Source organism: Rhinolophus hipposideros (genome assembly GCF_964194185.1).
Source record: "Rhinolophus hipposideros genome assembly, chromosome: 11".
In the NCBI taxonomy this organism is placed as follows: Eukaryota; Metazoa; Chordata; class Mammalia; order Chiroptera; family Rhinolophidae; genus Rhinolophus; species Rhinolophus hipposideros.
The window spans coordinates 32,601,037-32,619,106 of record NC_138057.1 but is presented as its reverse complement, the minus strand read 5'-3'; the positions used below and the strand labels follow the sequence as shown (position 1 = coordinate 32,619,106).

The following is an 18,070-nucleotide window of genomic DNA, read 5'->3' as shown; positions in this document are numbered from 1 at the left end:
TGTAGACTGTAAGCTTCTTAGGGGTACAATGGTAGTTTTGTGGCACTCAATAAATATTTCTTAAGTGGTTCTAATGAACAGATAATGAGGAATCCTGAAAGATTCTAACCCAGAGAAACATAAAAATTTGGGCTATTTGAAAACATCCAAAGAATCTTTTGAGAAGATTCTATTAATCCATATTTAGAAATAGTTTAAGTAAAAATTTATCTGGATTATAAATATTAAGAACACATTCCATGTTTTAGATCCTTCCTCTTTACATCCAACAAATACAGCAGTCTAGTATTTAGTTACTCCAATAATTGAATCTATATTCAAATTTCAGTTTAAGACTTCCAAGTATTTAGCACTCTCTTTTCAACTGAATCATACTCTTAGTATTTGTATTTTCCATTCTGTTTTACAGGACAGTAGGTATACTGGGGTATATATAGTTAAGTTTAACAGTAAATGATTTAAATTCCCTCAACCCCCTCCCAAAAAAACCCTTTTCTTCAATTAACAGAAAGCAAAATGAATTTAATGCACCATATTAATTTTTTTAAAATCATAAAGATTAAGAATGAGGAACTTCTAGGCAAAAATGCAAGAGCTAACTAATATTTCATCATACCTTTGTTTATCATAGCTCCTTTTTTATTGAAGGCAAAGATAAATCCAAAGGGAATAGTTTTACAAGAAAGGTTTGTCCATGGGGATTTACCTTGTTAAGAACAAATGACAAATGGTTTTCCCCTACAGGAAACCTACTCCTGTTTTATATAAATGTATCCTTTCACATTTGGTACCACAAATGAGACTTGGGAAGAGCACCAGGTTACCACTAGAAAATTCAGTTGTCATTTTCTTGGCTTCTCTTAGAGGGACTGTTCCAAATAATTAACAGGATTAGTGCTCAAATTATGCATTTTTATCACAAAACAGGATACCAAAACTAAATTCAAACCTCCAGTTCTAATAGAAAGAGAGACAGAGAGAGAGACAGAGAGAGACAGAGAGAGAGAGGAGAGGGAGAAAATCACCGTAATTACTAATTCCTGCCACCATCTCATACTATTAATCAGTAAACAACATATCCTTCCAAAAATTCAGATTAAGAGAATAAAAAGTCATATAATAATATGACTGCTGCAATCGCTTCTGGTTACTATGGAATAAAGGGCAGTCCCTTCACATTCTCATTCTGTTGGTTCTCTTACTTAAGAGTGCTGCAACACCTTTAAAGCCCAGCCGGGCAAGTCTCGGCTTGAACCACGGATATCAGCTGCCAGTATTTTACTTTTGTTCCACAAGAGCGTGACCTACAGGAACAGATGTTTCAAATTTTAAAATTAATAATTCAATGGATTTTTACAACAATCTTTAAAATGATTTCAATCACCCTTACCTTCACCAAAAAAAGTAAAGAGGCAGGCACATGCCAGGTCTGAGAATTATTTACACCAATACATTGATTATGACATATATCACTAACACCCACCAAGGGGAAACAAATGACAATGATAAAGATATTTTTCTATAAAAAAAAAAAAACTAGCAAATATGGTATTTCCCTTTAATATACAGCTTATTGATGATTTGGAAAAATGTTTTAAATTTTACTTCTGTTATTCTAAAACAAAGCAATTAATAATCTATACCAAAATTATAGTTGAAGATGATAAAAAATAAAGATATTTATTCAACCTTGCAGAATTATAAAACTTTAATTTGCTTTTTCAAGAAAAATATGAGTTCAAACTTGTAGATAAAATAAAAAAGTATTGTACAATAGTAAAGGTAGCACTTAGGGCTGTTTGCCTTTAAGAAGCTTTACACTAGTTATGACATAACAGAAGAACACTGGTTGAGAAGTGACAAGTCTGGGATCCAAGAGCCCCACCTCTGATAAATGTTGTATGTAATTGTACAAGTCACTTAACCTCTGTCTCCTCCTCTTTACAGTAAATAGGGAGCATGGAGATAGGTCGAACTAGATAACCTCCAAAATCTTTTCCAACTTAAAAATTCTGATTCTAAAATAAAACATCCTAATTACGTCCTGGACTCCTACATATTTGTGCCATTTGAAAGCATGTGTAACTCTAGTGACAGACAGACTGTTACCTCCTTAATCCTTACTGTAGCATCCTAACTGCCCTTTTTAATTGGCTGTGCTGAGCCAGACACAGTAAATGGGCTAAAGAATATGGCAGTAGAGTAGTGAAGTAGAAACAGGGAGAAAGGCTGAAGTTGATCCCCTGACACTCATCATAGAGGAATGCGGTTTCAGCCATAGACCCTAAAGCTTCGCTGCAATGCCAACAGGTCAGGTTCTAAAACACAAGTCAACACTTGGGTAAAGATTTTCTTTACATGGTGTTCTTCCAAATTAGAACATTAACTTGTTTGTTATTAGGGAGTTACTCCGATATAGAATAAGTAGACCAATATTATTCTCAAATTGGAAATGGCTTGTTTTTAAATTATATTGTATGACATAAATTCAGTGAAAGTCAAATTAAAAAAAAAACCACAACAACCTTTAAACACTGAAATAAAATCACCAGTGCTTTTATTGATGCTATATTGAATGTATAATAATAAAAAACCAAATGATACTTTCATTCTAAGTATAAGGTATCTGAAACACAGAAAAAGTTATTATAAACAGTATTTACAGTGATACTGTATTTACAGTGATACTGTAAATACTTAAATTCATAATAAAATATTCCACAAATATTACTGAAATTAACATGTATATTCCACGATCTTTTGTTTTGCAGAGTTACATTTATGTTTAGTTCAAGCATTGTTTGGCTATTTGAGCTTTCTACTAGCATTTTCTTGTCTATATTACATCACCTAGTTTTGGAAAGCTTAAATACATGAAAATCTAATACACAGGATCACTTAACTTAGATGTTTCCTAATGGCAGAAAGAATTAAATATAACCCTTTGAGAAAAGAAATCGTAGTTTAGCTATAGGATTAAGATCATTTAATTAGTGCATCACTTAATTTTATACCACTTTACTATTCTGTCTGGCTAGTTACCCTGCAGTAGAAATATTTTAAAAGACTGCCAAAATATTTTAAATCATATACATTTTTATGGAACATGTTGGATCAGAGAGAAGTTTAGCAATTAGTTACATAACTGAAAAATGCAGGCCTTATTTAATGTAATGTATTTACCTCTTCGTGCCTAAATCATTTAATTAGATTCAAACAACAAGGAAATATCACTATTAAATAAAGAGATTCAGGTCTACATTTTGTATTATTAAAGTGACATTAATCATTAGTTATTACACATATTAGTCTACTTATTACAGAATAATTTCCAACATGAATAATGGATTTTTGTTTCCTATAAACTCTAGCATTGAAAAATAAGCTTCTTTCATACCTGCCTAACTTTCATCAAATAAAAACCTAAGAGACTCTCCTAATTCCCTGAAGTTGGTGAATTAGAAAACATTAAACTGCTTTGAATGATGTTGTAAGTTATCAGTACATTAGCTCTTACCAATGGATGTCTCTTGATATTCTACTATTATGTCCCAGTAACTGAGTACCTAACTTTGAAGGGAACATTCCAGAAGATAGTTGGTTCTCTTCCATTATCAACTTACAAAATAGCTCTTAACACTTCAGCCAAATCTACCCACAAACAAGTAAAAAGAATGATGTACAAAAGATTAGCACCATTTCACCTTTGAGAGGTATAGCTCAAGTCTATTGTTTTCCTGTGTCCTGCAAACATTAGTCTGCTGTCCTTGTATTTGCTCCCTTTTATAATGATGAGTCAGATTATACAAGAGCCTGGAATTACTAAACAAAAGACTTGACCAACAACTGAGAACATGCTTAATAAATAAATAAATAAATAAATGCCGGGCTGAGAGGAAACAACATGATGATCAATCAGACTTAAATATTTTGTCTTACACATAATATAAGCACTGTTTCAAGTGTCCATTGAGTCTGTTCTTAACATTAGACTCAAATTTCTTCAGAGCAACACAGGATAAGGGATTCAAGTTTATTTCAATAAACAAATATTTCAAATTATGTAGCCTTAAGAACAATAGAAGATACTGATTGTTAAATCTGTGTGATAGCGACATGGGGATTTATTATACTATTCTCGCTACTTCAAGGTAAGTTATAAAAGTTCCAAAATAGTAAAGTTTTAAGAATATATACATTTATGGTACATAGTTTTCCACTATATTTTGGCTTCCCAGATATAAACTGATTTAGATATCATCTAAGATAATCAGATCCCCAAGTGACTATATTAATTTTGCATATTTTGTATACTAATATTATATAACTTTGTAATAATAAAATAATTACAAGAAAACTCTGATGTAACAGCTCAATTTACTACTTTTCTATACACAACATTAATAATGAAATCCCATACAATAACAATCAAAGGTCCCAGATCTTACTATATTTTCAACAAATAAAAAAACACATGTGGTGCCTATAAAGAAACTTAAGTACAATCTGTTCCTCAGCTTCCCATTAGTTAAAATCACAGTGAGGCCAAAAAAAAAAAGAACATTCAACACAAATTATTTCACCATTCATACTTTGATTTATCCATTTACCTTATTTGTATCTTTATTTCAAAATTCTCCACTAACTGCATTTTGTCTAATTGCATTTTCGACATCTCTTTCTACCCTTCTTTTTTATCTTTATTGATTTCCAAACATCTGTCATTTTTGTAGCCTTCTACAATTTGAACCTCCCCCTCCCCGTGGCCGCATAACTGGGAATATGTTATTTTGTATCTAATACCTCATTCCTCTCCTTTTCCCGCCCACCCTCCCCCCCAAAAAAATGTTCCTTAGAAGCCAACAGAAATTTGAGTCATTTCAGGACTCCTAAATTAACCAAAATAGAATTGGTACTAAATATACAGATAAAAATCCTTTAATCCTCAGTCAAAAGTAAAAGATAAAAGACAATACTGTAAAACTACAAGCTTTACAGACTAACATACCCATTGTCTTTTAGGCCTCTGCTAGAATGTTCTGAAATCAAATTAGAAATAATGTTGTTAATAGTAGTAATGGTGACATTAGTAGATATGCTGAATATGGCAAACTGAGTTTCTTATACATATAGCACCTAAAATGACCTTTTTCTCCAAATTGTACTAAGCATTATTCATACTCTAGTTTTTCCAATTATATGATCCTGCCCAGATTTATCCTCATTCTTACCCCATTCCTTCAGATTAAGTAAGCTGTTGTCCTGGGCATAGGGTGTCATCTATTGGCATTCTTTCTAAGGTTTGTAAACCAATAGGTGAACCAGAACTTCCAAAGCTCACACATACTGCATCACACAAGACAGTGCTGTAGGATTTGGGAAATTCCAGACAGCAATGTAAATTAACAAAAATACAATATAATAGAAAGGCTTGTAAGAAAGAAAGAAGCTTTTACTTTAAAGTTTATGAAGGGCAGCAGGACTGGAGGTAAGTGAAGTATCATGATCACTAACTACAATGACTTCCTCTAACAAATTACTTTTAGCCACATCTTCAATCCATGGTCACTTGCATTTCTGTCAACCCCAATAAATGATCAAGTAAGACTAACCCAATCAAAATATTAAAATGCATTGCTTCTGATTTCACAAATAAAATCCCACCTCACTTCCAAGCCATATGTTTCTCAAACCTTTTCTGAAACACAAATCCACATTTATTATACAGCTCTAGTCATTCAACATTATTTAAAAGGTTTTAAATTTCAAAACTCCACAGACTTCTAAAAATAAAAGAACAGATCTTAATCTACTATAATTGGAATGAATTACAATTTTTGTCTTTAACTATAATTTAATTCAACTTCAGTATTCATGGCCTGTATTAACTCAAAGTAGCCTCTAAAAATTATCGTATAATGTGAGGTAATATTAAAATTTGTTCCCTAAATCACACAAAGATCATTAAAAGAACTTAAGTCCAACATTTCCCCTAATTTTCTTTGCCTCAAGAAAACAGCACTCGAGCGGTTTCTAATACTGTTACAAGACGTGTATAATACAAAAAGCAGTGAGCAAAAATGGTATGGATAGAAGTTTAAAAGCACCAAGCACAACATTCATCAAAATGATTTTCTAAAGGTCTTCACACAAAACATAATATCTAAGCTAAATTCCATTGTTCTGAATACAAGTACTATACCCTCAAAATACAAAGTGAGTTTTTGAACAAAATATTTTAAAATATCCTTTAGAAACATGCAATATGATCATGTTATAAAATAAAGAATCTAACTTTATCTGGGGTCTGTGTGTCCATTTTTCAAGTTGAGTTTTTTTCATGGAACATCAAAATACATATTGTAAATTTAAATGGTAAAGGTGATTTTCAGATCACTAACAGTATCTTTTTGTGTTTTTTATTAATGACCGTTATGCTCACACTTCATTAAAACTCATCTGCGAGACTGTCATCAGATATAATCAGATACCAAGCAGTGAAAGCCTGATATGACAGACTATACTCTTTGGGTCTTTAAACTGTCAGCCTAAATAGGAGCAGGGGAAAAACTTAAGTTCTATTGCAAAAAAATATATCCACAAAACAATCTACCCAAAGCAAAACGTAGAGAGGTGGATTTAAGGCATTATTTCTGTCATTGGGCACACAAAATAGATATTCTTACTACTTTCTTTTATTCCTCCCTTTCTAAAGCTGTGCATGACTAAACCACAATATAAGTTCCTTAGAAGGATATTATTTCACATCCACTTGTGTACTAACGGATATACATACAGATACAGTCAATCTGTAGGAGACAAAGACTCACAAACATAAAGCAGTAAGATGCCTATCCTCACAAAAGTATATGTACTTTGCACAATACTACACAGGCAAGGAAAGCGATCTGGGAGAAACACTGATCACATTAGTCACTTCTGTCTCCCATTCCCCATGTCCTCAATCTGCACCTCAGCGCCTACCCACACCAAAACATCACAGTTCAAGAAAACGAAGTTGGGGGCCCGCCCGGTGGCTCAGGCGGTTAGAGCTCCATGCTCCTAACTCCGAAGGCTGCCGGTTCGATTCCCACATGGGCCAGTGGGCTCTCAACCACAAGGTTGCCGGTTCAACTCCCACAAGGGATGGTGGGCTGCGCCCCTGCAACTAGCAATGGTAACTGGACCTGGAGCTGAGCTGCGCCCTCCACAACTAAGAGCGAAAGGACAACAACTTGAAGCTGAACGGTACCCTCCACAACTAAGATTGAAAGGACAACAACTTGACTTGGAAAAAAGCCCTAGAAGTACACACACTGTTCCCCAATAAAGTCCTGTTCCCCTTCCCCAGTAAAATCTTTAAAAAAAAAAAAAACGAAGTGGGCCGAATATGCAATGCACTGCTATTTAGCAATGGAAATGGGATATGGCTTCTATATGTATCTACGAGGGGTTATCAAAAATATGGTGAATGTTTAAATTAAAAAATTTATTACAGTAAAAGACACATTGCCACGAATCCCCCTCAAAATACTCCCCCTCACTTTAAACACACTTATCCCATCATTCTTGCCCCTTTCTGAAGCAGCTCTGGAAGTCCTCTTTCATGAGTGTCTTTAGTTGTGCTGCCGTGGTTACCTCCATGTCCTGAATCGATTCAAAATGTGTACTTTTCATGGTCATTTTAACTTTTGGGAAAGCCAGAGTCACACAGTGCCAGATCCGGTGAATAAGGTGGATGAGGACACACCGTAATGTTTTTATTTGACAGACACTGCCGTACCAGAAGCGATGTGTGACACAGAGCTTCTCCATTGTGATAAAAAAAAAATATGGTGAATGCTGCTGCCCAGTGCCATTCAAGTGAAAAGCAGGGACCTTCAATACGCGAAGTGGTGCATCAAACCTTAGTAATAGTGTGACAAGTTCCAATTTGTTCAGTGCAGTCAGTCGGGTGTGAGCTATGGTTGAGAGAAGGTGTGTTTTAAAGTGTGCGGTAAATCATGCATCACGAACAATGAATGACCGTGAAATGGGCAAACGGTTTTATCCTCCATCATGACACATCACCTCTGGTACAGCAATTTCTGTCAAATAAAAGCATTACTGTGTGTCCTTATTCACCGGATCTGGTCCCATGTGACTTCTGGCTCTTCCCCAAAGTCAAAATGACCATGAAAGGTAATTGTTTTGAATAGATTCAGGACATCGAGGCAGCCACGACAGCACAACTAAACACACTCATGAAAGAGGACTTCCAGAACTGCTTCAGAAAGTGGCAAGAACGATGCAATAAGTGTGTTCGAAGTGAGGGGGAGTGTTTTGAGGGGGATTAATGGCAATTTGTCTTTTACTGTAATAAATGTTTTTCATTTAAACATTCATCATATTGTTTGATCACACCTCACACTTCTTCCTGACTGAAAAATAATCATTCAAAAAATAATGTTAAAAGCAACATTTACAATCTATTAATCTTTCATACACTCCTTATTAGATTAGTAAAAGAGGTGAGAGGTAGCAAAACATAAGGCTTATCTTGAACTAATGCAAAAATACTCCCTTTCATAGTGTGCAATGCTCTAAAATCTTGGTAAGTCTACTTGCCGAATTAACATTGAAATAAAATTTTATGAAAATGCATACTTCTTAACCAAAAGACACAATAATTTTTCTGCTACCAAACCTTAATAAAAAGAATGCTTATCCAAGTATAAACATTATTCAGGAAAAATGAAAAGCAGTAAGTATGACCAATGAAAAAATATAAAAGAATACTAGTGTGGATGATGGCAGCGCTTCCCAGAGCAGGGTCTAAGTATTCCAAAGGCCCTCAGAACTTTGACAGGACTTTAGTTCTTTCCAAAACCAGCTGAATAGCAATGAAAGGAAGAAAAAAGTCGATGTTCTAATAACCGGGGAAGAAATATTGAAAAATGAGATAACTAGAAACCTAAATTAGTTATTGCTTCTGATGAGGGAGCTTGAAAATCCCTCTCTCCCTTTCTCTCTTTCTCTCTCTCTCTAATTGCCGATCTACATACTTGAGAAATTATATCCTGTTTTAACTGTCTTATTGGTGAGCAACAGGCAAGAGCCCCAACTGTCAGACACTTGTCTGGCACACAGACACAAAGGAGCTGGCTCGTCAGGAGCTCAAGCTGTGAGACTCAGCAAGTCCTCAGGTCACTTGACCACTGCTCCCTGAGGGAAACACTGAAATGGTGGAACCTTCTGAGACTGTGCCACAGGTATGGCCATTATGCCGGACCGAAACTCTGGGTTTTCTTTCTTTGCTGTTCTGCTCAGGAGAAACAATAGTCTTTGAGTCCATTTGCAAAGAAAACACCAATCCCTGGATCCATGCTATTGGTATGTTCCCTGCTGCCAACCTTGCCATGGAATCATAGACTATTAGTGCTAGAAAGGGCTTTAAAGATCACCTCGCCCTATTGTTTCATTTTACAGCTGGAGAAACCGAGACCTAGAGGGTTTAAGTGGCTAGTCTAAGGTTTTACAATGAGTGACAAGAGACTGAGTACCAGAACAGACACTTTTCTCTTCACTCTTCCTTTGGCTGGCACTTTTAAAGACCTTTATTTCTCAGTCTAGTCACTCTCTCTCTCTTTCCACATAACCTCTCAATATATCTGTTTCCTCCTACTAACCAATGTACTTTTATTTTCAGGCCAGCTGCCTCAATCTTAGTTCACCCTGCACTCAGCTCCAATTAGCCCTTACCCATTTCTGCCTAAATAGGAAGAACCAAGAGGCTCTGGCCGTCTTGACCAGGTACCATAAAACAAAGGCAATCAGTACTGACTGGGTATTACAGTTTCTAATAAAAGGAATGAGAAAGAAAAATCCAGGAGTTCAGAGTCAGCAATACGCAGACATAGGTGATTGTGCACACACAGTATTTTTGGACTAGACTAGATTTAACCTTGAAGGCATAACATAGCCAGGACTAGGAAAGGAGCCTTCTGAAACAAAATCATGCTCAGGTTAGTTACACCATTAGTGGAACAAGGATTTGTATTTGTTCAAGGGGGCAGTTGGATGCATAGAAATTGTAAGGAAATAATAGATGACTGAAAATGGTAATGATATATTACCGTAGTACCTAAGCTCACATTTCCTAGTCTTTTTCCAAAAATCCCTTTAAAAATGTCTGTCAAATTCATTGGAGAAAGGAAGCAGAGGAGGTAGCTGAGCTGAGTCTGCCTCCTTTATATGTTGAGGTTAATTATCCATAAACATAATGTAAAAGGAGTCATATAATTAATTAAACACTTAACAAGACCGGGGAGGATGGGAGCGGGTAAGAAGAGGGAGGCAGGCGAAAAGCCTGTATAATACACAATGCTTCAGCAAAAATGATGACACACACTACCAGGTAAATTTTCAATTGGAATGTATAAATCACATTTCCAGGATGAGAAAGATTAAGGCTATTTTAGATTACTCAAAAATGAGAAAAATAAATCCACTCTTAATCAAAATACTTAGGAAAAGTAAATATGTAAATTACTAAATAACAACTTTATACATAGCAGTCAACTACTTTCTTTAAACATCTTTAATATCCAAAGAAATGCAGCCAGTTGACATTTTTTCTCTACAATTTCATGTTAAATGTTTTTCTGTATGATGTTCCAAGGTTACTTTCTACCTCAAGATTAGGACTGGCAAATTATTCCCAAAGTACTTATTGCTACAGGTACACAAGTGGTCACCTCACATTTTTCTACTCTTAGTAAAAGAACTGTAAGCAATGCATTATAAAATGGTAGAACTGCTTGATGAGTTCATCTTTACACAACTATTTATTATCATTACATATTAATGACTGCATTTTGTATAAAGTTTATAAATAAGGCTCAAAATGTTTTCAAATGAATTCACATGTAACAGATGCGTAAAGGAAAAAATATATTGGACAGTGAAATGGACAATGGCAAGTTGTAAGAGTTTATGAAATGTTACATCATTAGTTTTCAGTCTAAGATCACTGGACCAGGAGAGTTATCCAAATAGATTAAAAGAAATCCATTATAAGAAGTCTGCAAAATAAAATGAAAATATAACTTTGGGCTAGTATCCTATTAATTCAGTGTATGGTTGATAGCTTGTGTTTTGATTTATTTTTAAAAGAAGGGAGGAGGGAATAATTGTTTAATGAGTATAGATTAGTAGGCAAAGTCTTTCAAAAATTAGGGCCCATAGGGAAGGAAATGATGGTCAGGAGCATATTAAAAGGATTCTTAAATGGCAAAAAGATTAGAATGGGTGTCTTCTAGTATTCCCTAATAATAACAGCCAACATGAATTGAGCATGTATTCTATGTCAAATACTAATAAGTAAAGCACATGAATTATCCCTCTTTGATCTTCACAGAACCCCATAAAGCAGGTAAGACTGATCCTACTTTTCAGATGAGAAAACTCAGGCTAACCGAAGATAAATAACTTATCCAAGATCCCATTGGTAATAAGATTAACTGAACGAAATCTGACTCCAAAGGTCTTTAACCAATACACTTCTTCCATTGATCTATTTACAGAACAAAACATATACCTATTTGATAGTTTATATATATTTCAGTTTTTAAAATATATATTTTAAATTTGTATGAAATACATATATTTCAATTTGTTTTTATTAATATTATAAATAATATTTTATTATTACATCTTGTACTTTGATATAAAATATAAACCTTCAAATACATAAGTTTTGAAACAATATTATATACTTTAAAACTCTTAGTGGCATAAAAATAACTGGTAAACTGGAGGACCACATTTTAAAAGACAAATGCCTGACTTATTTTATCAAGACTAGTATTTAAAAATATTATTATTCTCTGTTGATGTTTTGGATTCTTTGTGGCATTTCACCACAATTAAGTACTATGCCTTATAAAAGTACTGTTTAAAATTATCACATTTTGCTGATTGTAATTAAACGTGGGATAACAGTACAGATAAAACCATTACCTGGAGAAAAAAGTTACATGATGCAACTGTATCTTTCTAAGCTACTTGAGGAAGATACTAACTACAACTGTTTTGAGTATATGTCTTTTAGAGTACATATTGCTGAGGAAAGAAAATCAATGATGCAAGAAGAGCACAAAAGTTCAGTAGTTTTTAAGAAAAAACTCTTATTGAACAAATATTCAGATAGTTTAAGTTTTAGTTTTAAAATACTTAAAATGAAGCAACAAAAACACTGGTTTCCAACATTTATCATGATCACTTCCAGTTTAGTATGGCACAGAGTAAGGCAGGGAATCCGAAACTTTTCAGATAATAAAGCCTAATTAAATATTTAAACCAGACTACTTCAACAGCATGAGTGGGGACTGAATTCTCCAATTTTTAATATTATTATTATTGTTGATTTAATTAACCTGATACATTATTGTCATTTATACTTTTGAGATAGCTGTTTTTAGATTTTACATAAAAAAGGGTATCTCATTAATGATGGCATATAAAAATGTAATAAGAATGTGCAACGTATTGATGTGTGCCAGTAATACCAAATTTATGGAGTACAATGCCATGCTGCCAAAATAGTATGAGATTCTCAAGTGAAACAAAATTTTTGAGCTGGAGACTGAAATACCTGCAGAAGATGATCAATTAGCCTATAGGACTAATGCTGACATTCAGACTACACCAAAGATATCAATATTGAAACGGTTTTATGTTGTGCTAACATATATTAACACAGAGAAAGACAGGCTTTGATATACAACTGCCAATTAAGACAATATATTAAATTTAATATCCATAGAAATAAGGCTATTATATGCTTGAGCGCAAATAAATAATTTTTTTCTTTAAATAAAAGTTCTAATCAGTTCACATTCTTAGTGATAGTAATCTCGTGTTGCAAACAGCACAGCACCCTCTGGTGCATCTGTTATAAGATGTATAAAATTCCCACAAAAATAAAAAAGGATAGAATCAGAGTAAAAAGGAACTTTGGATATCAGTAAGTTGATACTCTTTTATTTACTCCATTACATATTTTTAAACATTGATGCTTAAAAACAATTTTCATTTAAAAAGAGCACTAAAAACTATAGTAACAGTGGATGAGGAAAATGTTTTAGTTTTAAAATACTTAAAATAATGAAGCAACAAAAACACTGGTTTCCAACATTTATCATTCAAATTAAAATAATGCTGTCCAAAAAGAAAAAAGAAAACATGCTTTAAGTAGGGGATGGCAAAGTTAACTTGTCATGTTAACCAAATTTTACTTTATTCAAATCTGCTTTGGCTTTTGCTTCAGATAAATTTGACTTGTTATATAAAAAGCCCCTGAGTACTTTTCCTGAATTCAAAGGGAATTTACCATAACTTTTAGAATTTTTAAGTGTTTTGTGAAAAGGATCTGCAACTTATACATAACTTGAAAATATAATAATATTCAGAAATAAAACTTATGTTAAATTACAACTCTTAATGTGAATAGTTCAAAACTTTTACTAAAAAAAAAAAAAAAAAAAACCCACACTAAACAAACAAAAAAAACACAAAACCTCTTCCTAGGAAAATAACTCCAAAAGTATATTTTACTGAAGACAAAAGCAAAGGATGCCACCTGCTTTAGACAACCCTTTTGTGAACCACTGGAAGTCCCAACACAATGCACTAGAAATGAAAGTGACACCTGTTTAAAGCAGCCATCTGTCCCTAATAAACAGGATTTAGTCAAATCCACTTAATCTGGGATTTCCAAAATGTAGGAACACTATGCACCTGTGAACAGAGAGGAATTTAAAATCTGGTTTTTGACGGCCACTGGGAATTTATACCAGAGTTAAGACAAATGGTTCCATTAGGGAAATTATTTATTTTTTGAGTAAGTCAAAGTTGAAGAATTTTCAGCTAATGCTCAACATAAAAACAAAAAACAAAAGCAAAAAAACCAACAGACACTCCATAATGTAAAAGTTTACTTCTTTGAATAATTCTTAATTTAAAAGTTTCTTTCTTTGGTATTCTCATGTAACATAGTCTCACTATAATAACAAGAACAAAGTACCATTCCTATTTGTTCAGAAAAGTGTTTTTTTAAACTCTTCCCACACATCTGATGCTACATCCAGTCTTTTAAACACACACACACAAATACACAAACACGCTTAAAAATCTGAAAAGCAAAATCATACCCCACCTACTGATTTCTTAAGTTTGAAGTTAGAGGAAAACACACACATCAACTTTCTCAAGAATAATGAAACGTGTTGCCAAAAAGTAACAAATATCATTATTTAAATAATACATTGACTCTATCTTGATTTAGGATTTATTCATTTTTAATTGTTAATGTTTAATGGTAAAAAATTTACCTTATTATTGGTGTTTAGGGTAAAAAAAGTTGGTTAGGGTTAAAGTATATTAAACTTATAAATTATAGACGTTTTATTTGAGTATCTAAGCAGAGTACAAGACTATTTGAATACTGGAGGAACAATATGTTAGTTTTTAAATTAGGTATAACTATCCCATATAATGAAAAATTATGAAATGATGCATTATAGAAATGCATTTTAGTTTACTATATTACACACATAAATATACTACAAAAATATGCCGATACCAGTTAATTCAATTCATAGGCAAAATAATCTAAAAGACTGAGATAGGCATTATGACAATACAACGAATCACAGATATTCAGCTACTAAAAACAAGCTACAAGTGACTCCTATTTAACAGTTTTAGTTTTAAAGCGTGGTCATTCACTTTCTGAGATTTCTATTAGTCTAAAAAGTGAGAACACAGAATAGCAATACAGAATATACTCCCTTACAGGAAAAAATATCACAGAAAGAATAAACGAAGTGCTATTTACCCTTCTGTTAAACTTAAAAAATTGTAATTTGCTAATATTTCTGGTTATTTTCTCAATACATATGAATGATATTGACATATTTGAGCCCACAGCATCTCTAACAGCAACTTTTATATCACCTATATGCTTTTAAAAAAGGATAATAGGATTCAAATTAAGTTCTGCTTTCAAATCAACTTGTGAATGAAAGTCTAAATTATTGAATCTGAGGTCATTTTCATGAGTGAAATGCCTCAAAAAAGTTCTTGGACACTGCAAATGAAAATATTAAACCATAACATTATAGCATATAATCTATTCAGTTGAAAACCCATTATGTAAATGGCATAAGGTCTGAAACTGTCTCAAGACAGCAAAACTCCTATTAACTTCAGAGAGAGTTTATAGGACTCAGGAGCTTCACCATCCAAAAGAGTTCAGGCATTTGACACTTATCTGAACAGAAGGAAAAAAAAAAATAAGTTAGTATTAGAGCTTTGCATGGAAGCCAAGTTGGGGAGGGGGTTAATATAAAGGAATTCGGATGCTCTGAGAAAGACTTCTTTCAAAACTATCATCCTCATTTAAAATGGCAATCACAAGAAAATGTATTGAAAACGGGAGAGTTAAAAAAGAAAAAGAAAAAAAAAAACAACTCTCATTTTACAAAGTATTGGCCTTAATAGTATTCCAATTACCCAACCTACTCTTTGACAATCTCAAGAATAATTAATACTGTTACATTATTCACAGTGCTCTGTCAGGTAAATCAATATGTTTACTGTTAGAAAGAAGATTATTTAAATAAGTATTTTAAAGTTCCAAATTGGAAACTTCAATATGTGCAAATATAATAGTATATTTGTTTTAGCACACATTCATTATCAAAACTCTTTACTGATAATAATCTATTAATTAAACGTTAGGCAGAAAAATGAACACATTTACAGGATCTGGAAAACTGCGTTACCTCTCACCAACAGCCATACTACTTGAGGATTGATAAGTATTCAAATCTACAGAGAAAAATATAGATTTTTTTTTTAAAAAGAGACTTAAAAAGGAGAAAGTTCTCTCCTCTCACCAGGTTTAAGTCACTGCCCAAAGAAAACCAAAAATAGAGTATGTTAAGTACACACATGCCTAGATCTCAACCACCATAAAGAAAGTGAAATATACACACGTTTCAAGTTGAGCAGCTTCATACATTCTTTATGAACAACTTGACTTCAATTTCAACTCTCAAAGACAAGCGAACAGAGAAAAAGATGAAGAGAGAAGAAAAAAAAAAAACTCTTTAAAGTACCATCACTGTCACAAACAACATTGTAAACTGAGTTCTCCCAAAGCTTCCTCGTGTCCTTTCCCTGTTTATCACACACACAGTCTTACAACCACAATGAAAATTGTTAACACTCCACCGTGGGGAAGGAGGTTCATCAAAGTGAAAGGGAACCTCACTACGACCCCTCCCGTGTCCTCCTGAAGGATAAAGCGCTGTCAATAACTAGTAACCCAAGTATCACTGATGCCCTGCATCCGGTTTAAATCACAAGCGCGCGCGCACACGCGCACACACACACACACACACACACACACACAAAAAGAGAGGAGAGAGACTTTAAAAAAAAAAAAAAAAGAAAATCTTTTGCAGTACAGCAGAGTCCAGCGTAGAGGCCCCAGGTTTCAGTGTGCAAGGGGTGTGGGGGGAGAAGAAAGGGTGGGGGGGAGAGTGCTGAATGGATATTCAGACTGTTTGCAGCACAAAGAAAACAGTTTTAAAAGAAAAAAAGAAATCCGTGCAGCTGATGAGGGTTAAAAAAAAAAAAAAAAAAAAAAAGCAGCCCATTTAGCACCAGGCAAAAATAAAGGGAATAGGCGGTGGGAAAAGTTCACCGTCGTACAAGGATAAAAATAACAAAACCCTTAACAAGGCCCCACAAGTGAACAACAACCACAAAACACCACCTCTTGGGTACCCCCCCCCCCGCGCACATTGTTGTCTATGTCGGTTTTGAAAGAAGCAGGAAACCAGCAGCTTGGAAAAAGAATTCAAGAAAAAAACCCTTCTCTCTTCACCTGACTCTGCTCTTCAGATCAGACCTAGGGGAGAGCTCCACCATCCGCGGCGGAAAACGGTGGCTCCCGCTCCCGCGCCCGCGCCCGCTCATCTCGCAGCCCCCAGGGCTCCCGCTCCATCCCTGACGCGCGGCCGCAGCGGGCCCGGGCCGGCCGGCGGGCGGGCTGCGCGGCGCCCACACCCCCGACCCAGCCGCGGCGCGCACGGTCCATTGTAAACAAGCCCCGGGGACGGAGCCCCTCGGCTGCGGCGCCGCAGCCGCAGCCCCGGGTGTCAGGAGTGAGACCCCAGCACAGCCACCGTCGGCTCGCACACACGGACACACACACACGCACGCACGGACACACGCGTTCACACGCTCCCACACGCTCCCACACACATGTAGAGACCGAAGAATATTCACCTTGGCTGTGGATTATTGTGGTGTTGTTGGTGGGTGATGGAGATGGTGGTGGTGGGGAGGAGGAGGAGGAAGAGGAGGAGGAGGAGGAGGAGAGGAGTAGTTGTTGTTGATGGGTAACAGTCGCCAGGACTACGGTGACTATGGCGCTTGATTCACAAGGCAACGGTTGCTATAACTCACAAAAGAGAGAGAGAGGGAGAGAGAGAGCGAAAGGGAGAGGGAGACACTCGCAAGGGGAGGGGTGGGGGAGGGAAAAGGGGAGGAGGCGGGCCCCGAGAGTCGCCGGAAGGGGCGGGCTCAGCGCCATGACTGACAACCCCAGATCCCGGGCTGGTGGGGGCACAAGGCCGGGGTTCCGAGTAAGGCCTCCGAATAGAAGCTCACAGGTTTGGCGTGAGCTAGGGTCACCCCCACTCCTCTCAAAGGTACGCTATTACACGCGCTGGCCAGGCTGGACGGGAAATTTAGGGGCGTGCTGGGAGGGGTACGTTTTGTGAACCGAGAGCTGCCAGTCCCAGCAGCCGGCGTTTAGCAAAGGAGCCCCCGAGTCGCGAGACGGTAAGGGCTAACCCACGGAAGGACGGTGGTGGCGTGGACTCCAAACACTTTTGGGGCAGACCCGCAAACAGCTGGGGAAGAGCCCACTTCCAAGTGCGCCCTCCGCCCCCTGCCTAAAGTGTCACTTCCGGGGCGGGGCTCGCGGAGGGTCCCGGATGTGCTGCTGCTTTTA

The 18,070-nt window shown here is 35.7% G+C and overlaps 1 protein-coding gene across 6 annotated transcripts in view; it reads right to left on the bottom strand.

Moving 5' to 3' along the window:
* RFX3 (regulatory factor X3) overlaps window positions 1–17,479 on the bottom strand; it is a 266,691-nt gene extending 249,212 nt beyond the window's left edge. For 2 of the 6 annotated variants that reach the window (XR_013994520.1, XM_081067307.1), the window contains exon 1: window positions 16,041–16,326. Coding sequence is in view for 2 of the 6 variants with exons in the window: in XM_081067307.1 (XP_080923433.1) it covers window positions 16,041–16,062 (22 nt within the window). In the remaining 4 variants the exon portion in view is untranslated. Of the gene's footprint in view, window positions 1–1,202; window positions 1,305–16,040; window positions 16,327–16,936; window positions 17,137–17,340 lie in introns of those variants that run through there. The other 4 variants (XM_081067309.1, XM_081067311.1, XM_081067308.1 and 1 more) reach the window with 4 other exon arrangements.
* Between the last annotated feature and the right edge of the window lie 591 nt (window positions 17,480–18,070).